The 14,780-nt window shown below is 36.3% G+C and overlaps 1 protein-coding gene across 1 annotated transcript in view; it reads right to left on the bottom strand.

Moving 5' to 3' along the window:
• LOC140244723 (dedicator of cytokinesis protein 9-like) overlaps positions 1–13,730 on the bottom strand; it is a 205,058-nt gene extending 191,328 nt beyond the window's left edge. Inside the window, exon 1 of the mRNA XM_072324337.1 lies at positions 13,547–13,730. Within this exon, the coding sequence (XP_072180438.1) occupies positions 13,547–13,657 (111 nt within the window). The 5' untranslated portion in view covers positions 13,658–13,730. The remainder of the gene's footprint in view (positions 1–13,546) is intronic.
• Between the last annotated feature and the right edge of the window lie 1,050 nt (positions 13,731–14,780).

The following is a 14,780-nucleotide window of genomic DNA, read 5'->3' as shown; positions in this document are numbered from 1 at the left end:
ACAGACAGACAGATATAAACACACACATACACACATACTTGTACATGTATACCCACTGTATGCCTCCATTGTACATGCACACACGAAGTGGATGTACCTCAAAATGCATACATTGTAATAACCCAAATACAAAGACAAAGACACATACTCTTTTTTATGAATCCATACATAATATTCACACACACAGAGTCACATGTACACACTGTGTATCATCCACTATTTTCCACTAAGCATGATTTCACCAGCCCTTCTAGGAGTGTGTCTCACAACCTGAGGTGAGAATCCAAGCTCTGGGGAGAAGAATCAGGAGTAGACTGCCACTCCTCACACCTGTAGCATGTGGTCTGTTTGGCAAGCATCTCAATAAAAAGAAGGGGAAAATGGTGCACATCAAGTGCAGGATAAATCCAGATGTATAATTTCTACGCCATACTCCTCAGCAGTTTGCCATGCATAAAAAGGCTAAATAGTCTAGTATATCTAAATGCCATGTACATGTACCTGTACATACTAAATGTACGCCTATTAGTTTTCTCTTTTACGTTGAAAATATCATAGAGGGTAATTCATAAGGATATGACAGGCACATGGACCAGCAGTACATGTACCTGTGCATAACAAAATGCTATGTGGAAAAAAAAGAGCAGTCTCTAGTAACAGTGTATTTTGTATCATAGTGTTTCATTCATAGGTTCTTTTTAAAGAATCTGCTTGAAAGAGATAAATAATTTGTTAAATGTCACAACATAGTTGAATTAGATAATGGAAATCTTACATAACAAAATAAAAATACAAAATGTAAGCTACCAGATAACTCTGCCCCTATTCAACTGCCTTTAAAGTCAACATCCCTGAATTGCCTCTTGAAGGTACAACATTTGAGGGTGTACAATATTAAAAAAATAAAAAAAATCACCTCAGAGGTAAAGATTCAAGAAATCATAATCTAAGCAGAAATAATCACATGTCTGCACAGCATATCATACAACACATGTAGGCCCTACCACAATTTACATGATTTCATACAGTCACTGCATACATGGGACTGAAAAAATGAACTACACAGTTGTACATTACACAGCTGTACATACAGTTGGGTATCTCAGTCCAGACTTGAAGTATTAAAGTTTCAAAACAGGAAGATGACCTTCAATGTTTTAAATACTATAACAAGTTTATCTTGGGATACAGGACTTGTGCAGGGTGATTGAATTAATGTGTTAGTTAATTGGGTGTGTTTCCTGCATGAGGAAGGCAGTGTAGATTACAGTGAGAAGTGATCATGATACACACAAGGCTGACCCTATACAGCGGCTCCTAGAGGAGAGATAAGCGATTCCCCCATTTAAGCCTAGCTCTCAAAATGGGTGATGCATCCCTGTATCTACAATGTGGGCCTATTTTTTTTTTTAAAGATACAGGTCACTTTCTACACAGTAAATACGGGCAAGTGAATGTATTTCTGCCAAAACATTAATGAAGCAGATTGTGGTTTTGATTCACCAGTGAAAATAACACATAATCTTTGCTTTGACAGTATGTTAATTTTGGTTGCACTTCATATGTATGCAGTATTACTGCCAATGAGGTTCCCCCACTATCAGGTGAGCACTGAACTATACACTGCCACCAGTAGCTCCAAACTGCCACCATGGGATTGCATGTGAGATGTGTACATGTGTGTAGGCTACATGTGTTATGTGTACAAATGTCCTTAATTCTCACACATAACAAAAGTAATCATACTTTGATGGTATGTAACTGTAAATCATCTTAATGTAAACAGTTTCATTGATAATGATAATATGAAATATTTATTTAGCGCTTAATACATGTTTCAAGCGCTTTACAATGCCAAACAACCAAACAAACAAATAAGAAATAATTTACTACTAATGCATATATTGTACATAATCATTAATTCTGCTCTAAAAATAAATGGGTTTAAAGTTTCTTTTTGAGGATGTCAACGGATGAAAATACATGTATGATGAAGATAAGACAATTATTTTCCAAATAAATCATTTTACTTAAAATGAATACCGCGGTAGTCACACTCACTTAAAAATTTATCATATTTTTGTCAAAATAAAGTTTACACATTTTCAACTTTTGTCTTTATAGCTGAAATCAAAACTAATAAAGTAGTATTAAGGGTTCATAGCAATGGGTCACTAGTCATTTTCTTTGATGAATGTGTATAATACTTTAGGGCCCTACAATGTGTGCAATATTAAAATAAGAAGTCTGCTCAGAAAATGTACACTGTAGATACTAACAATTACAAAAAAAGAATAAATGCATGTATCTCGTTTATACATCACACTATTTGAATTGTGATACGGAAAACCTTGTTTTTAACATTTTGGTACTTCTAGACCAAATAACACTCAATTGTAGAACTCACATTTATTTTAAAGATAATAAAAAGTTTTGGTATCTCAAAAATTTCCTTGTCTTAGTTTGTGTTTCAGGTTAAAGTACCTTTCATATAACTAATACTGTGAGACTTACTCGCCCCAAAGTGCTCTCATGTCTTAGTAATCATGCAATTAACTGCGACCAGCAGCCCCTAACGCATAGCGACCAGCAGTCCCATACGCATAGCGTAATCGGGCTTCGCATTGTAGCATGCAGGATCATGACAGATTTAGTATCGCGGGATAAATGTTAACTTAAAATCCCAAAAATTCTTCAATTTGAAGACTTCCCAATTAAGGTGAAGTATTGAAAACAGGCTTCGGGCAACGTTTGGTTCTGCCTATAGTCCCTTTCTGTTCGAATTGATGACTGAATGTGACTCGGCCGAGAGGACCTTGGGAGAGCTACATACACCATGTACACTGAATACTACAGCCAGTGCATGCGAACACATCACATGCGCACAAATTTCAAATCCCATATCAACGGATAAGATGTTTGTGTGCGCATGCGCTGGCCGTAGTAGTCAGTGTATGCATCGGTCCATGGTGTATGTAGCTCTCCCAAGGTCCTCTCGACCGAGTCACATTCAGTCATCAATTCGAAAAGAAAGGGACTATTGGCGGAACCAAACGTTGTTCGAAGCCTGTTTTCAATACTTCAACTTAATTGGTAAGTCTTCAAATCGAAGAAATTTTGGGATTTTAAATTGACATTTACCCGCGATACTAATTCTGTCATGATCCTGAATGTTACAATGCGAAGCCCCATTACGCTATGCGTATGGGGCTGCTGGTCGCAGTTAGCTATGCGTACAATGGGCTGCACGCTGCTGGTCACAGTCAGTGGTTTCGTACAGTATTTATCGACGCTGTACGGCGACGGCTCTGGTACGAAACCATTATTGCATGATTACTAAGACATGAGAGCACTTTGGGGCGAGTAATTCTCACAGACAACATACTTTAACGTGAAACACAAACCAAGACAAGGAAATTCAGGGAAACTTTTGAGGTACCAAAACTTTTTATTATCTTTAAGTGAAATGCAATTCCATGTACTTATGACAGGCTAGAGGTGTCAATACAATCAATTATATTCAAAGATCATGGAGACAGTTTTGCTATTCAAAGATGACCAAAATGGGTTGCAACCAGACACACGCAATGTACAGTAGGCGAGGCAGTACTGTCTTTGCTGTACAATTTCCCCTTGGTTTGTACAATACTACAGATAATATTAAAGTACATTACATCTTTGGAGTCCATAATCTAGACACAAATACCTTCTCCCTCTGACATGCCATCGCTGTCAAAATACTACAATCCTACATTAATTGGATGCAGTAGATTTACTGAATTTGACAGAAAAAAAAATGGAAATACACCTTTGTAGGGTATAGAGTTGGTAGGCCAATAAGTTTTGTACATGGAGGTGTCATTTAAATATGAAAGCCAAAAATGCCAAACACTGGAATCACTGCAGATATATCACGCATCAAATACACAACAGGTACCATAAAGACCTAAAAGCACACTCTAAATGACGTCTAAGAGCAAAACTTTATGGTTTCCCAAACAACCTTATTTATTCTGTTGCTAAGAAAGCTTCAATGTGTGGTCAACATGCTTTGTTTAGAACTTCTAATTCCACCACAGATCGTGTCTGGAGATACTATCTCACTGCCTTACAGGCCTACAGTGTACATACATATGTACTGTAGACTATTAAAAGGACACTACCCGGTTTTCCATACAATGTACATGTATGATGCACTACACAATTAGCCCTCACAGAACTAAAAATCATATTGTTTAAGCATGTAACCAATGATAATTATGTATCATGGTATCATTGAGTTAAAGACAAGTTCACCTTCATAAACATAAGGATTGAGAGAATGCAGCAATATTAGTAGAAAACATAAGTGAAAGTTTGAGGAAAATTGGACAGTCGATGCAAAAGTTATGGATTTTCAAAATTTTTGTGTTGGAACCGCTGGATGAGGAGACTACTGAGGCTCGTGATGTCATATGAGTACAACAGTATAAAGAAAATGTAAAGAAAATTCAACATATTTTCACTTTTTTCGCATAATAAAAGAGCACTTGACTTGCCTCTTTCTATAGGCAATGGGTATAATATTACCCATAACATACGTCAGTAACAAGTCAAGGGAATTGATGTGTACTTTTTTCAAAAGATGGAATTTTGTGAAATTCTCTTTATATTTTCCTTATATTGTTGTACGCATGTGACATCATACACTGCAGTAGTCTTCTCATCCAGCGGTGACTGCACAAAAACTTAAAAAATTCATAACTTTTGAACGGATTGTCTGATTTTCCTCAAACTTTCAATGATGTGTTCTACTAATATTGCTACTTTCTCTCAATCCTTATGTTAATGAAGGTGAACTTGTCCTTTAAAGAGACCTGTGCTTCACAGGGCCCTATGATACACTTCATTGTATGCAGGACACACAACTTGTCTCCTTTTGGTGAGAAACAATATCTGGTACTCCTTTACATGTAAATATGTGGAAATATCCTCTTGACCCATGCAAAATCAGGGAATAATTTTCCTGGTATTGCGTAGCAATTTGCTATGTATTTTTGTACGAGTGCTATACAAAATGCTTTTTGCATAGCAATTTCATTACATAGACTTGTACACTATTTTGTTCGAAATGTATGTCCATCGACTAAAAGTGCTATTCAATTTCAAGAAGGGAAATCATTCCCTGAAAATACATAACTGACTGCGTTTATAAGGCTGTGTGATTGATTGAAGCAGTTTATACCTTAATGCAATTTCTTTTTCATGGCGACAGTAATGAACAACGACTACATGAAATTTGACGCTGTGATATTTAGTACTTACATTGTATATATGACACTTATATAATGGACTAACAGAGCTTTGGGAGTAAGGAATCAGTGCTTGAAGTTGTACAGGTGTTGTATCTTTGCTGAGATGTACATGTACATTATGTACATTTGTACCCCCCCCCCCCCCATACCCACTCAGTCTCAAACAAAGGCTGTCTAATCACTGATTCCAGTCATCATCAGAGCCATGGCTTGTTGTACAAAATACAAGTGTAATAGACTGCAACAAAGAAAGATAAGACCATGGAGCTCCACAGATTGTACATTGTAACTGTAATTTTATACTTTTTACATCACAGCTCTACTAGACTGCAAGAAACTCATTCACATCCTGCACTGCTGCAAGACCCTATACTGAATTACATTCCTTTCAAATGTCTGCAACAGCCTGTAACTTCTAGTACGCTATGTCAATCAATGTTCAGCAAACAGCAGCAGAGATTCCAGTCAGTCTGTTCTCTCATATACTCCAGGTCAATCTGAGCTGAGAATGTTGAGAATGGAAGTATCTCTCACCACTGTCGAGCCTAGTACACGTGACTCATAGATTTGATTCATGCTTGCATCTGTGTACCTCATACGTACACAAACCTTCAGATGAGTGGGATCTAAAGTCCAAACTCAAATGTGGATAAGATATGTTGGGGGAAAATGTCAGTTTCACTTCCTCATAGAGATCCTAACCCATAAACACGTACACTAACTGAGATAAAGTGCAGGAAATTGTATGATTTCAGGGGAGTCTCTCTAAATATCTTAATTTCATACGATGATTTTTTTCTTGAAGTTTTTTCTATATTTTTTTTCTTTAAAGTAAAAGGCATCACTACAGGATTTTGTTAGAGCCTAGCATGGAATCCATCAACATTGATAAACACATGAAACATTGATTATAATGCTAGGCCCTATGTGGCAGTTGCAAATACTGTACATTGTAGGTTAACTGGTAAAACAGTATGACAGCCTAACACATCAAGTAATGCGATATGGAAGTTTTTAGAACTATGACATGTAGGAAAGAATCACTGAGTCCCAATTTCCCCCCTGAAGCTACTGAACCCATTCCCAAGTGGCCATGAACACTGAAGTTTGTCATGTGTCATTAAGGAAAAGTGGTGTGATGCCGGGCAAGAGCTGGGAATGAAGTTGTTAAAGTCACTTTATCAAACATCATCTACAGTCTCATTCCTGAATTGAATTCTAACATGCTACCACTGTGTAATTCTGATTCAATACCCACTAATAAACATTGCATTTTGTTAAGAAATAGAATGGCTATTGACAGAGAACCATCAAGTCTTTATTTAAAACTACAATTTCCACTGATTTACTAAGAAACAAACTGTGTATATCTAGTCAGATAAGGTTAAAAAGTGACAACTCATCAGTATGAACAACCATCATTTCTTGTTCTTTTTTGTTGTCATTGTAAACAAAGCAATTTCTCAACTATAATGTAGGCCTCACAATGCACACTGTAGTTTCAAAAGCATACTATTCACAGTAATTCAGAAATGGTTCTGAAATCTATCCAATAAGACTACACTGACCCCGGCTCAGGAAGTGAAACAAAACCAGTGTAATCCGGGCTCCGCCTTCCTTTGCTTTGTGATAGCACTCAATGATTCAAGCTGCATTGACACTATTATTAAACTTGATAACATTGACAGCTACAAATTTGTAAACTTGTACAATGTACAAACAGTCAAACTTACTAAACAAACTGTTTCATTATACATCATGCTCCTAGATAATTTCTTAGATGTCCAGGGGCCCGTTTCATAAAACTTGTCATCAGTGACAAGTTGTCATAGATGTGGTCAAGCTACTGAAATCCTTGCATCTGATTGGCTGAGAGCAAATTTGTCATAGAAATGTGGCAGTTGTCACTGATTACAAGTTTTATGAAACAAGTCCCTAGTCAAACTATATTTTGTATAAGAAAACACATGTAATCTGCACATTTTCTGATGTTGTACAAATTTGTACATGGACTTTAATACAACAATGTAATATTTGCCAAGAGAGAGGGAGGTATAGTTTTGGTTGCTCAAGGAGATTCACGTTTTCATTTTTTGTGAGGTAATTTAGAAACCACTTACACGTACATGAAATATTAAAGAGAACACAATTCTAAGAGGAAAAATCTGTTTGGAAATGGCTGAAATATCCAAAAGCAAAGCAGAACACAGTGGTTCTACATGTAATGAAAGGTGGGTCCCACCTTTTATCAAGACCTTGCTTTGTTTTTTGATACCATATGTCCCAGCCATTTCAAAACTGATTTTCATCAAATAAACTTTTAATTCCTCTTGTTTTCTGTGCTCTCAGTTTTGTACTTCCTTACATGTACATTGTACACAGTCTGTACGTAATATGTATCTGTATCATTCTTTGTGATTTCACCCCATTATTAAGCATGATTTACTGTATAATCACTTAAAGGACAAGTTCACCTTCATAAACATAAGGATTGAGAGAATGCAGCAATATTAGTAGAACACATCAGTGAAAGTTTGAGGAAAATTGGACAATTGATGCAAAAGTTATGAATTTTTAAAATTTTTGTGTTGGAACCACTGGATGAGGAGACTAGTAAGGCTTGTGTTGTCATATGAGTACAACAGTATAAAGAAAATGTAAAGAAAATTCAACATATTTTCACTTTTTTCGCATTTAAAAGAGCACTTGACTTGCCTCTTTCTAAAGGCAATGGGAATAATATTACCCATAACATATGTCAGTTACGAGTCAAGGGAATGTGTACTTTCTTCAAAAGATGAAATTTTGTGAAATTCTCTTTATATTTTCCTTATATTGTTGTACGCATGTGACATCATACACTGCAGTAGTCTTCTCATCCAGCAGTGACTGCACAAAAACTTCAAAAATTCATAACTTTTGAACGGATTGTCCGATTTTCCTCAAACTTTCAATGATGTGTTCTACTATTGCTACATTCTCTCAATCCTTATGTTAATGAAGGTGAACTTGTCCTTTAAAAGGTCCAGTTTACCTTTGGGAACAGTGATTAAAAAAATAATGTTCAAGATAACAAATAAATTGATGCATGTGTAAGTCTGTTGTACTGTATCACTAAACATCCTACTTGTGTTGCAATAAAGCCTAAAATATAAGGAAACATCAGTATTTTTCTCACAATAAACCATAACTGTAGACTGTTTACCCTGGAAACATTTTTATTACAACTATCTTTAACATTTTGCATATTTAACAACACTTAACATCTATTATACGGATTCAAACTTTTACAGTGGTTGTTTCTATCCCTAACTCACATTTTAGAACTATTATTAAGCATAAATACTGGGTTTTTGTTTCATAATCTGCAAATAGTAAATCATGCCTTTGAATCTGAAAAGAATGACAGGGTTATTTGCTTTCCATGTACAATCTGTGAGCTTTCCTAAATTACACTCTTCCATCTAGAACACTTCAGATCAATGATTATTTGACACTGCATGGTCATGGTGGTGAATATGGCCTAAAATGAAATCTACCAAACACAACAATAAAAGTTGCAACAAAACACAGCCTCAATGAACAGATTATGGCATTTGGAAGTTCCACAAAGTACGCACACACACACACACAAAGTAATTTTGGCAGCAACCACACTGAAGGCCTACATTATAAATGTAATTATACAAATTACAATGTAGACGAGGAAATGTCATCACTTAGCAAGTCTCCCATTGACCGACAAGTCTTTATTTTTTTTTTTAAATGCACAAATTTATTTTAAGCTGCTGATATCAACAGCTTGGCTTACAATGTACATGTACAGTATCTCTTCATCAGTGACAAGAATGGGTAGCAAAAATCCTGCGATCTCATTGGTCGAGAACTGTGTGATAATTTCTTTACTGGCCACACACTGCCTCACAGTGGTAGACATGTTATTGAGTGAGGTATCACAAACTTTTCAAGCAATGTAAAGACTGAAAGAGAGATGAAGCTATAGAGTCTGCACGTTGTACAGTACAAGTGTATATCTCACATTTGATAATAATTAATATTGAGCTTGTAAACAATATCTTGTCATGGTGCAAAGAATTTTCCAAGTAATCAGAAGCCACAGCACAGCCTTGGTGGCAATGGTCAATCTACGCCATAAATAAAAAAAGCATTTAAAAAAATGCTTGAATTTGAAATATTTCACTCTAAAAACGCAAATGTTGAATCAACATTTAAAAGGGCCGAGGAGTGGCAGCATTTTTGAAGTGTTGCATCCAACTTTTAAGATAACATTTTAAATGTTGAATCTAGCAGGAAAACCAACACTTTGAAAATGTTGTCACTCCTCTGCCCTTTTAAATGCTAATTCAACATTTGTGTTTTTAGAGTGTTTGTATTTACAAAATATCTCGTGATCATACAACTTATTTGTACCTCCTTTAGATGGCTGGAGTCATGAATTACCTTTTACAAAATAATACACCTTGCACTTATATGAACAGTACAGGCTGTGCACTTCTCAAAACGATTTACAGTATCGGTACATGTACATGTAGTTTTGGTTAATTTTTCACTGACATTTTACTAACATTTCTGAATGTGCTAAATCCACATTACCTGTATTCTTGGGGCAACTTCAAATCTGAATCTTGACAGCAAACTATGTACCTAGGCAGTCGTTGACATAGAGTGAAAGACGTACTCGTGTACATCATGTACAGTATAGGCATACAAATCTCACATTGAGACTGATGGGACAAAAGCTTCTTTTTTGCTGTAGTGTAATTGTACTGGGGAATATATGACACTATATACAAAAATGAAATAAAAGAGTCTATACACAAGCAACAATGAAGTTGTTACAGCACTCATATAAAAATGCATATCAATGTAAAGGATTTTTAAAATGGCAACAATTGATACAACTTGAAGAAAAGAAATGGCAATCCTTTTCATTGGCCCCGTTCAAGAGCATGGAGGATGTTAATTTACGATGGTTTCAGTTTAAAATAGTTAATAGAATTTTATATACAAATAAGATGTTGAATAGAATTAGGTTGGTTGAAAGAAAAGAATTTTTGTTTTGTAATGTGTATGTTGAGACTTTAATACATTTTTTTGAGTGAGTGTCAATATGTTGATAGATTGTGGGTTGAAGTAAGAGAATGGATTAATGTTAACGCGGGGTTAGAATTAACATTTATGACGGAAAATGAATTATTTGGTTTTGGGGGTATTAACAATTTGGCACTGAATTGTATTACTATGCTTGTGAGATATGAAATTTATGTTTGTAAGGCAAAGAAAATAATTATTTACCTCGTTTTGATTTATGTAAAAATACAATGTAGTATAAGGGAACATTATGAAAAAGAGAAATTTATTGCAAGAAATAATCATAACTTGCAAGTGTTTCAGAAAAAATGGTGTCTGTTTAGACACCCGTTATATGTATTGTTTATGAAATATTATGATGTCATTTGAAATACTATGATGTATTACATGTACAAATGAATATGTCTGATGTAGAATACTAAATATCCCAGTGGGGGGAAAAAAGCCCAATAAAGTTTTGGATGGCCAAGATTTTCCCCTTCTTAGCTATGGAGTTCATTCAACAGTTTGTAGAACTGCTGTTACAACATGTACATATTTGTAGTTTCAATACTCATTAACACTTACATTTTGGGCTCATTTTCATGCCAGTCCAGTTTCACTTGAATCGGTATATATGCAGTACATGTATAGTAAGTATCATTTCTCCTCACGTTCATAATCTGTCACTTTCACGAGTTCAAACAAACAAACAAACAAACCACAAAACAAAATAAAAAACAAACAAACACAAAAACAAACAATAGAAAACACCACATCATTAGAGCTACAGCTCTTAGTGTACCAGGATTACAAAGATGGTGGTTTGACAATAATAAATTTAGATTTGTACAAACCCAGCATGGTTGAAAAGACTTCAACATAGAATGAAACATACAATGTACAAAGTTTCATGTCAGTAAGGGAAAGGAGTATCTTTTTTCTGCAACTATAAGGTTTAAAAAAAATGGTACCCGGTACTGAAGACAAAGGTCTTTCTTTTACTTGGAAATGCTATAGGCCTTATAGGATTTATACAACTGCAGAAATCTTGAAGAAAAAGTATGCAATTAAATAAAATGTTCCTCACATAGTAATGGAAGAAAAAGGTGTGTGTGTGTGTATACATACATACTCAGTATACATATAAAGGGCACAGAACAGAAGTAGAGTGCAGGGTTAGAGGGGCAGCTGTGGAGCCTGGGAGAGTGGGTATGCTTGGTCTATGCAAGGAGCTATAATAGTTCCTTGGTCTATGTAACATGATTTCATTCTGTTTTGCTAAAACAATTCATTTCAAGTGTTATCAGTTCGAAAAATGAGATATTAGGTGTTTTATACTATTAAGTTTTAATTTCTACTTAATTCTTCTGTTTAAAAAAAAAGAACAGTATACATTAAGGAAATGCTTTTGTTGTGTCAGAATTATGCAAATATGTTCCTTTGTATTTTATATCAACTCCCATTTATCTTACTGTCCCTGTATTATGTGAATGGAAATGAATCTAAATACCATGGGGGGGGGGGTGATGCGTGTGGGTGGGTGAGCTGAGTGGGTTAGTGAACTTGTGGAGGGAAGGGAGGTTAGGGTGTTATGCATGCACCTGCGGGTGGGGTGGCTGTCTGTATTTAGGGAAAAATGGAGATTGGGGACTGAGGGATTGCAGATGTCTACATGCATAACTATAGTGTAACCAGGGAGGTGGAATCACTTTCCACCTCCCTGGTGTAACTGTACCCTCTGTGGGAATGGGTACACAATATTCTAAAGAGACTAGAATTAGGGTACATGTGACCAGGTAGGGAGGGTCTTTAGTCACTCTTTTTTTTTTTTTCTAGATAAAAGATTCTGCAATATCATTTGTCTCTGTTTGACTACCTACATTTTGTACAGTGTACATTACCCGGAAATCTAATCACAATAATTACCTTTGCCACGGAAGGTCATGTTTTAACAGCATTGGTTTGTTTGTTTGTTTGTTTGTGTGAAAATAACTTTAAAAAGTTGTGGACGGATTTGCATGAAACTTGCAGGAAAAGTTGATAATGACAAAAGGAACAGATGATTAAATTTGCAGTTGGCAATTTGTAACTGGTAATGAATTTTTATGTTTTTTGAGGAATTTTTGTTTTTTGAAAGATTTTTTTTTTTTTTTTTTTTTTGCAGAAAGGGTCTTGAAATGGACTTGGGAGATCAAGTTGCATACAGTGTATGTTAGAGGTTTGTAACCTTAAGCGCTCTGAAGCGTATGCTCTGCTCTGGCGAGGTGCACGCAGCTGGAAGTTGATGTTATAAACCAAAGGCTTCTATACTGGGAAATTGAACAATTTTCAGCATGTTGTGTGTACTAGTATCTAGGCCTACAGGTGGAAATTAGCTGCTTGGCAGAAGTCTGCATTCTATTTCTAATAATAGTCTCAGAGTGCTTTTCTAGTTTTGTATCAAAATTGCATACAAAATACTTTCAGCAGTTTTTATCATTCATTAGTTGAAACAATATGTGGGCCTATGCTATGTACACTCAAAAATATATTTTGCATAAACACATTAAAGGTGATTGTGTAAATTTTACACATCATTCCTATTGCGTGGAATCAGAAATATCGAAAAAAACAAAAACAAAACACACTCAACCACAAAATGAGCTTAAAAGTTTACTGTGAGCTGAGCTGTTATTTGGGGACACAATACCCAGGCCATAACTATGTCATCTTTCCCTCTGACATTTTATCACACTAGTCTAGGCCTAGATCTTAATTCTCCATCCCTTGCTTGTAGGTTGTATCAACACCAGTCGCCAGTGGCAGCTAGTGAATGCCAGTCATATAAATTACAATCTGACTGTGGTCCGATGCCTGAGTGATAGTGATGGACATCGTTGAAGTTTCTCTGTAATTTACATGACTACCACATTCACATGAGACAAACATCCTCAAAGCATAAAATAAGTCAACAAATACAAAATAAAAGAGTGTTCGTAACAGTTGGGTTCCACATAAACTTTGAGTCATACTCATACACGGTAGTGGGGAGTTCCGTGCTGCATAACTGACATTAGATTTCTACCAATGCAGTACATTGTACCACCACCACCACTTCCACCACCACATCACTGATGGTGCGTGCACACATTCATTGCTGGTCCCCCATTGATACTTACGGTTAACACTCGGCTTTCCCGCACCGCCAGTGACACCTTTTCCCGCACAGCTTTCGCCTCTTCTTGATGTCTTCGTAGCATCCGCGCATGAGGCCGCTCTTTATCCCCCATTCTGCCCTACTTTATAATACTTTAGAAAGTGTGGATTATAATTCAGTCAGATGTTTCCAATACTGATCGACGGATTCAAGTAAAGAATATTCCCACAGCACAAGTCGCCATATTCACCACTGTTACAGGCAGGTGTACATGCATTTCTTACTGCGTATAATGTACAGCTAACTCATTCCGAGCTAGAGGCGGAGGTCGGCATACCATCCATCGAAGGCGAAAATGTTTACTCGTATAGATCTAAATGTACTACACATCTCGGAATTGTGGTCACGTCGATTTTGGGGGTGGCAGTATATTGCGGTGAAAAAAGAAAGTTACTACTGTGCAATGTAGCACACAAATATATGCAGCACGTACGCAAACACTGATAATTGGTTGAATTTTGTCTTACTTTCACACAAATGAGAATTAATTTATGATTTTGGGACAGTGAGTTTTGCGTTCATAAAAATCATCGAATAAAGTGGAGCAACCCAGGTCACACGTAAGGTCATCTTAAATATTAGAGCATATGAAACGCCATGTGTTGCAAAAATCGAGTACACAGTAAACCCCTGCCAATGAGCAGAGGTTTTCCTTTGCTCGTGCAAAGTAAAAACTACTGATCAGATCGGTTTCCTACTCTACACACAAGAAAAGAAGAACCTCTGATTAGTACTTTATCTCCTAACGCACAGCACGAAACCTGTGATCGGTAGTTTTAACCATGCGCGGCGGCCGGCGCCACGTTTTCAAAAGTGTGTGTGTGTGTGTGTGTGTGTGTGTGTGTGTGTGTGTGTGTGTGTGGGAGGGGGGCATTTTCCGGGTTTCATGAACTAACAAGTTAAAAAAAAAAAAAAGGGAAAAGAAAAGGGGCCCATCAGCGCAACTTCTGGTGCCACTTCCGAGTTTCTTCAGCTGACAGGCAAGAAAAAAAAAAAAAAAACGAGAAAGAAAGAAAAAGAAAATGGGCCCATCAGCGCAACTTCTGGTGCCACTTCCGAGTTTCTTCAGCTGACAAGCAAGAAAGAAAAAAAAAAAGAGAAAGAAAGAAAAAGAAAAAGAAAAGGGGCCCATCAGCGTAACTTCTGGTGCCATTTCCGAGTTTCTTCAGCTGACAAGCAAGAAAGAAAAAAAAAAG

Source organism: Diadema setosum, chromosome 21 (assembly GCF_964275005.1).
Source record: "Diadema setosum chromosome 21, eeDiaSeto1, whole genome shotgun sequence".
Classification (NCBI taxonomy): Eukaryota; Metazoa; Echinodermata; class Echinoidea; order Diadematoida; family Diadematidae; genus Diadema; species Diadema setosum.
Note: the sequence above shows the minus strand (reverse complement) of the source record. Positions and strands in the feature narration are given on the sequence as shown.